Source organism: Cyclopterus lumpus, chromosome 9 (genome assembly GCF_009769545.1).
Source record: "Cyclopterus lumpus isolate fCycLum1 chromosome 9, fCycLum1.pri, whole genome shotgun sequence".
In the NCBI taxonomy this organism is placed as follows: Eukaryota; Metazoa; Chordata; class Actinopteri; order Perciformes; family Cyclopteridae; genus Cyclopterus; species Cyclopterus lumpus.
Window position 1 is genome coordinate 18317476 of NC_046974.1, and position 7992 is coordinate 18325467.

The window sequence follows — 7992 nt, forward strand, 5'->3', positions numbered from 1 at the left end:
TGGAAACAAAACAAGACAGACAGTAGGAATTTATTTTTTATTTAAGTGAAACAAAGCTAGAAAGAAAACTGGACACACTCTCAAGATCACAATGTAAATAATAAATTAAAACAATGTACTGCCATTGCAGGGAATCCCCTCATATCAAAAGGTTGTCAACACACTGCGCACACTTTTAAAACAATGATACTGAAACTAAAACAAGACGTATCAATACTGCATCTGTCAAATGAAACTGAAAAAGAACAAAAATAAAGCAGTATTTATTTTACACGAATATGTTATAAACGTCATAATTCTGAGTGTTTCATCATGGTGGCCCTCTCCTCCCTCCTCGGAAGAGGGATATTTCCTACAATTAGAAAAATAAAACTTGTTAAGGATATTCACATTTACTAACAAAAACAGGATGAAAAGGGACACCATAATTTAATATGAGATTAGATTAAATTTACAAGTAATAAACAGCATATATATAAAATAGTAATGTGTAGATATGAAAACACTAACATATGTACAGCATGAGGAGTTATGAACATAAACAGGAGTTGTCGAATTATAAAGTGCAGGTAGAAGTACAGACAGCAGTACACATAAATAAACTAAAAAGGTGAGATAAACAGTATAAATATTTTTCATGTTTATTTATTCATCATCTTAAAATCAACACTAATGTTTCAAAATAAATGTCTTCAGGTTTTTTCCTTACCTGGTGGTGCCACAAAATATTCTTCGACTGTGTTTTTGGAGAGCTGAAGCAGTTCTTCAGCGCAGCCCCCCTCTATCACGGCATCGTGCCTCAGCTGTAATGCTCTGTATGTTCATGGACAAAACATAATCACATTAATACAAGAGGCTTCAGAAGAGTAGAAGTTGAGCTCCAGTTGTTGCTCATTTGTTATGCTATTTGGTTATTTATAACTGTGATGAACATGTAAAATACAGTGTTTTGCATTGTATGTCACATACCTGTCCTCCAGAACTGAATCCATTGGTTCAACCCCTGATGTGTCAACAACATGAAGCTGATCTGCAAATCGTATCGCTTTCTCCAAACAGGCCAGTCCCTGTTTGGTGGGGAAATCAACCAAGGCCAGTCGCTCCAGTTGGTCCACCAGATCAGCCGGGAGATGGGCAGGCTGCAACATCAAGAGAGAGCTTAGCAATGTACGCGTGGCAGTTTATTTTCACCGTTGCTTGAGCGTGTCGTTAACTTGTCAGTAACCTTTGAATAAAGTTATTACATCCATCAGGACAGCAGAAAGTCTCTACACCTTCCGTCGCAAACTAAAAACACATATTTTTCGACTATACCTTGAATAGGGAAGGTAGCGCCGTAGTAGCACTTTAGTAGCACTTAAATGTCTCTTACTGATAGCACTTTGTAGTTTAACTTTATTGACGAAATTGTACTTTCTTGATTCTTGTTGTTCTGAGTTTGTACTCATGGTTTAATGCACTTATTGTAAGTTGCTTTGGATAAAAGCGTCAGCTAAATGACATGTAATGTAATGTAATTAATAACTTCTAATCAGCAAACACTGTCATGATTCATGCCCCATAAATTGACCTTTGGTCTTTGGTAATCTCTACAGTTTGTTTCTGTTGACATGATTGTGTGACGTTGTCTTGATGTTCCTCAAAACAAAACAGTGACGAAAAAACCCGAATTTATAGCGTTTATGGTGAGAAAGTCCCTTCGTGGTTTACTAATCCTCTGCCGCAGCTCAACAGTGAATTACAGTCTGTGGAAACAGGAAGAGGGAATTCAGGACTTGATTAGTCAAACTGTTGAAGCCTCTTCAGCTGCAGATAAACCTCTGAATACATTTCAGACTGTGGATTTTGTCCTACGTCAATTACATTGAAAGGAATTAGGAAGGACTTTTTTATTGGCCAGTATGAACCAACATTTAAACAATATTTAAAATCTGTCATGAATTTCAAGGCTTTAAAAGGTCACCAAGCTTTATAACTGTATTGTGCCACATTCAACCAGTCGTGAGGATCTTACCGGGGGAAGCTGATCCTCTGGTATTAGTTCCCATGTAGCAACCTTTGGTACCTATGAGAGGAAACACAGGACAAGTCAATGCTCTGCATTGGCTACAGAACAAACCGACTGCAATTACAATTGTCCTTTAATTCACCTTGGAGTGATGTGGTTCAGAGCTCAACAGACGCGTTACACGTGTGATGTGGCTCTGCAGGCAGCGGTTTCTTCTGTGGAGGTTCTCCACCTTTGTTACCGAGTATCCATCGTTTGTTAACAGGTTAAATGAAGGCCGATGGCTTTTCATTGACACCGCACGACACGTGCATTTAGCAGAGAGACTAAACAAGGACATTTCCAGGACAAATAGGTAACAAGCTACGCCCGAATGTATTGAATAACTCACCCGGCGGATCAATGCTAGCTCTAAACCACAAACTGCATATCGGTCTAAACGAGCATAAACAGAGCTACGACTTCCTGTAGCGAGCCCAGGGAGGTAAACACCTCCGGGTAAGACGAGCGGCTTCGCTTGCACTTCCTTCCGCCTCCGCTTATAATGCTACAGTGATAGTAGTAGTAGTAAATACATGAGAATCATGGTACAGATGATATGTAGAGCGCCCGGATAGCTCAGTCGGTAGAGCATCAGACTTTTAATCTGAGGGTCCAGGGTTCAAGTCCCTGTTCGGGCGTAAATTGTTTTTCAACACTGTAGTTCATTGAATTAGTATGTATTACAAACTCACCAGAAGGATTTCAATGCTCACTTCTCTTTCTAAAATTTGATAACAACATTTAAAATTTGATAACAACATTCTTCATCTTTCTCCATCAGTTTGAATATCTCCATTTTGGACAAAGCTGCAGCAAAGTTGATGAAACTGTCCTGAAAGTAAAAGCAACTCAAACAGCAAAACAACACGAAAGCGGAGTCTGAAGGGGTGAAAGAGTGAAAGAGTGAAAGAGGTGCAGCTCCGGGTTAAGGCCGAACTGTCAGGGCGAGGAGAGACTCGCGTTAGCCTGCTTTCAATCATTGTTATATTCATTGGTAATTACATTGTATTCATGAATTTGGACATGTAACATATATGAATCTATTATGCATTAGTGGGACACTATATGTGTTATGTGAGCTGGAAATAAAACAAAGTATTACGATTTCTCTTAATGCCATTCATAGTAAGCACCTTCATTTTAATTTATTACGTGCTCGGTGATATTTGACACACACTCAAACATTTGGTCATTTGTTCTAACCCAGGAATTGGGCCTCCTTCAAAGAAAGCAGTGTTGGATGTGCATTCCGAAGCCCGGATAGCTCAGTCGGTAGAGCATCAGACTTTTAATCTGAGGGTCCAGGGTTCAAGTCCCTGTTCGGGCGGAAATGTTTTACTTTCAAACTCATGGGGACTATGTCTCACCACAGTATATTACAGTTATAATATTGATGGCAATGCAAAACCTTAAAAGTAATATAACTACTGATATCTTTTATCAGTAGAGTTAGATTTCCATTGAGCTATGTTAGCTACTGCAGCGTACAAGACAACTGCATCTAAAGAATCCAAGAGATGAATTACAATCCAGGAAAAACTAAACTATTTTACTGTCACAGTAATAGTTGTAAAAGTAGTAGTAATAGTGGTAGTAAATGTGGAAATTTCAAATGTTAAAGCCCAAAAGCCAAGAACTCCGCTGCTGAAAAAAACCTGGTAGTTTAATTTAAAAGTGGCTGATTTGGAAGTTTAACTGCATTATCTCAAGCTGAGAGCTGAAATACAATGCAGGAGAAGCTGGAAGCTAAACTGTAGAAGTTGTTGTTGTTGTTGTTGTAGTAGAAGTAGTGGTTGTAACAAGAATAGTAGTTTCAGTAGCTTTTGAAAGGTCTACGAAAACTCTGCAAATTAATTCATTATTATTAAGTGCAGAGATAACTTTGTCAACAATGTGAAGTAAAGCCATATAAGGGGAATTATTTTTCATTCATACTAGTCCTTTAATCTATAGCTACGTTTTTGTTCACATACATTGGTTTATTGTATATGCTAAAGAATGCTAATATGCTTTTTATATTTAATTTCCGCATTCATTTTCATATTTCTGCATTTTTATATCTATATATATTATTATTTATATATATTATTATCCATCCATCCATCCATTATCACCCGCTTATCCGGGGTCGGGTCGCGGTGGCAGCAGGTTCAGCAGGCCGACCCAGGCCTCCCTCTCACCCGCAACACTTTCCAGCTCATTCTGGGGGATCCCGAGGCGTTCCAAGGCCAGCCGGGAGATATAATCCCTCCAGCTTGTCCTCGGTCTTCCCCGGGGCCTCCTACCAGTTGGACGTGCCCGGAAAACCTCTAATGGGAGGCGTCCAGGAGGCATCCTGACTAGATGCCCGAACCACCTCAGCTGACTCCTTTCGACACGAAGGAGCAGCGACTCGACTCCAAGCTCCCCCCTGATGTCCAAGCTCCTTACCCTATCTCTAAGGCTGAGCCCGGCCACCCTACGGAGGAAGCTCATTTCGCCGCTTGTATCCGAGATCTCGTTCTTTCGGTCACGACCCAGAGTTCGTGACCATAGGTGAGGGTTGGAACGTAGACCGACCAGTAAATGGAGAGCTTTGCCTTCCGGCTCAGCTCCCTCTTCACCAAGACGGACCGGTACAGCGCCTGTTTTACTGCTGCAGCCGCACCGATCCGCCTGTTGGTCTCCCGCTCCACCTTACCATCACTCGTGAACAAGACCCCGAGATACTTGAACTCCTTCGCTTGGGGTAGGCAGTTTGCCCCCACCTGGAGGGAGCAATCCGCCGGTTTCCGGCAGAGCACCATGGCCTCAGATTTGGAGGTGCTAACTCTCATCCCTGCCGCTTCACACTCGGCTGCAAAACGCCCAAGTGAATGCTGGAGGTCACGGTCCGAGGAGGCAAACAGGACCACATCATCCGCAAACAGCAGAGAGGTGATCCCGAGACTCCCGAACCGGATCCTCTCCGCCCCCTGGCTGCGCCTAGATATCCTGTCCATGAAGGTCACGAACAGGACCAGTGATAAAGGGCAGCCCTGGCGGAGGCCAACACCCACCGGGAACATGTCTGACTTACTACCGAGGAGACGAACACAGCTCCTACTACAGGCGTACAGAGACCGGATGGCCCGTGCCAACGGGTCCGGCACCCCATACTCCCGCAGCACCCTCCACAAAACCCCCCGAGGGACCCGGTCAAAAGCCTTCTTAAGGTCTACAAAGCACATGTAAACTGGTTGGGCAAACTCCCAGGACCCCTCCAGTAATCTTGTGAGGGTAAAGAGCTGGTCCACTGTTCCACTGTTCCACGACCGGGACGGAATCCGCACTGTTCGTCTTGAATCCGAGGTTCGACAAGCGGTCGGAGCCTCCTCTCCAGCACCCTGGCATAAGCTTTTCCCGGGAGGCTGAGCAGTGTGATACCACGATAGTTCGAGCACACTCTCCGGTCCCCCTTCTTGAAGATGGGAACCACCACCCCGGTCTGCCAGTCCATGGGCACTGTTCCCGACCCCCATGCGACAGTGAAAAGGCGTGTCAACCAAGACAGCCCAACAATGTCCAGCGCTTTCAGCATCTTAGGGCAGATCTCATCCACCCCTGGCGCCTTGCCACCAAGGAGCTTTTTGACTACCTTAGTGACCTCTGCCAGGGATATGGGTGAAACCACCCCAAAGTCTTCCGGCGCTGCCCCCTCTATGGGGGACATGTTGGCCGGGTTTAGGAGTTCCTCAAAGTGCTCTTTTCACCGCCCGACGATGTCCCCAGTCCGGGTCAGCAGTTCCCCCCCTGCTGAGAACAGCCTGGGGTAGACCCTGCTTTCCCTTCCTGAGCCGTCGGATGGTTTGCCAGAACTTCCTTGAGGCCAACCGAAAGTCCTTCTCCATGGCCTCCCCGAACTCCTCCCATGCCCGAGTTTTAGCCTCCGCGACCATCGCAGCTGCAGCCCTTCTGGCCCGCCGGTACCCGTCAGCTGCTTCAGGAGACCTGTAAGAGTTCAGAGAGTCTCGAGCTACCTTGTGCTTGGAAGAAGAAGCTCCGAAGCCAGAGATATATAATAATCATTATTTAATCATAACAAACAAGAGTCATCTGTATGTCCAGGCCCGGACGCGCTCACATGGCTTCGCTTCCACAGTCTCCTGACTTAGCCAACAGTTTCTGTCTGGCGTCACCACGTAAGAGACCAAATTCACGTCTCACAATTAGTTTTATTCGCAGTCCATTCGCTGAGCTAAGCTCCCATTGGTTAGTGGAGGTATTCATGCAAATACCTTTCAGAGACACAGCATGCTACGCTGACCAGCGAATAAGACATAAGGTTCACACCTGAGGGTTAGTTCCATTGGCCACTTCAAAGAATGCCTCAAATCGATAAACTAGCGGGGTCAAAGATCACACTTCCGGTCAAGGACAGGAAGTTCCCCTTCAGAATAAAACCCTATTATCCTGCCTACAGAATAAAAGCAACATCTCAGGTTTCAATCGGCATCCCTTTAACTATTGTCTAAACAACAAAACATCCATTCATTCTCATGCATCATACAATTAATCATTACATTTGTCATTAACAAACAGAATAATAAAACAGTGATCCTCTCTTATGCTTCATAATACATTCCTCAGAATATTCCTCAAATTAATGATCATATCCTTCTTTATGTATTAATTTAAAACATAACCTCTCTTATCTACATGTGCAAGTGTATATAAAATCCACTACAACCTAACAGACCCCTGGGCCAGCCAGGCCCGAAAGGCCTCCTTCTTCAGTTTGACGGCTTCCCTCCGCCATCTGATCCAACTCACCACCAGGTGGTGATCAGTTGACAGCTCTGCTCCTCTCTTCACCCGAGTGTCCAAGACATACGGCCGCAGATCAGATGATACGATTACAAAGTCGATCATTGATCTCCAGCCTAAGGTGTTCTGGTACCAGGTACACTTATGAGCCACCTTATGTTCGAACATGGTGTTCGTTATGGACAAACTGTGGCTAGCACAGAAGTCCAACAACAAAACACCATTCGGGTTCAGATCGGGCAAGCCGTTCCTCCCAATCACGCCCCGCCAGGTTTCTCTGTCATTGCCCACGTGAGCGTTGAAGTCTCCCAGGAGAACTATGGAGTCAGCAGGCGGCGCCCTTTCCAGGACCCCTCCCACCGACTCCAAGAAGGCCGGATACTCCGAAATGCTGTTCGGCGCATAAGCACAAACAACAGTCAGAGCCTTACTCCCCGCAACCCGTAGGCGCAGGGAGGCGACCCTCTCGTTCCCCGGGGAAAACTCCAACACAGCGGCGCTCAGCCGGGGGCTCGTGAGTATCCCCACTTCCGCCCGGCGCCTCTCACCCTGGGCAACTCCAGAAAAGGACAAAGTCCAACCCTTCTCCAGGAGCTTGGTTCCAGAGCCCATGCTGTGCGTGGAGGTGAGCCCAACTATATCTAGCTGGTACTGCTCCACCTCCTGCACCAGCTCTGGCTCTTTCCCCGCTAGTGAGGTGACGTTCCACGTCCCTAGAGCTAGTCTATGCCGCCGGCGATCGGCCCGACCAGGTCTCCCGCCTGGCCCGCCGCCCGGTCTACAAAGCACCCGACCCCGATAATTCTCCCTGCGGGTGGTGGGTCCACAGGGTGACTGCTGCTCCATGGTGTTTTTTCGGGCTGAGCCCGACCGGGCCCCATGGGCGAAAGCCCGTCCACCAGACGCTCGCCGACGAGCTCCCCTCCTGGGTCTGGCTCCGGGAGGGTGCCCCGGTTTCCCGTGTCCGGGCAAGGTAGCTTCAGTCCGTGGGCTGCTTATCATCAGGGTTTATTGAACCGCTCTTAGTCCTGGCTATCCCCGAGACCTGTTTGCCTTGGGAGACCCTACCAGGGGCTGATGCCCCGGACAACATAGCTCCCAGGATCACTGAGCCACTCAAACTCCTCCACCACGTTAAGGTGGCGATTCATATATAA

At 46.2% G+C, this 7992-nt stretch overlaps 1 protein-coding gene and 2 non-coding genes across 3 annotated transcripts; 2 read left to right on the forward strand and 1 right to left on the reverse strand.

Moving 5' to 3' along the window:
* Positions 1-23: 23 nt before the first annotated feature.
* gatc (glutamyl-tRNA amidotransferase subunit C) lies at positions 24-2522 on the reverse strand. Its single transcript, XM_034542139.1, has 5 exons — positions 2151-2522; positions 2015-2065; positions 970-1139; positions 710-813; positions 24-352 (listed from the first exon to the last, which is right to left on the reverse strand). Exons 1-5 carry the CDS (start codon positions 2346-2348, stop codon positions 291-293), a joined length of 585 nt encoding a protein of 194 aa, XP_034398030.1. The 5' UTR covers positions 2349-2522; the 3' UTR covers positions 24-290.
* A 93-nt stretch (positions 2523-2615) lies between these two features.
* Positions 2616-2688, forward strand: trnak-uuu. The gene has a single exon. It is a non-coding gene; the product is annotated as a tRNA-Lys (tRNA).
* A 616-nt stretch (positions 2689-3304) lies between these two features.
* On the forward strand, positions 3305-3377 carry trnak-uuu. The gene has a single exon. It is a non-coding gene; the product is annotated as a tRNA-Lys (tRNA).
* The last annotated feature ends 4615 nt before the right edge of the window (positions 3378-7992 follow it).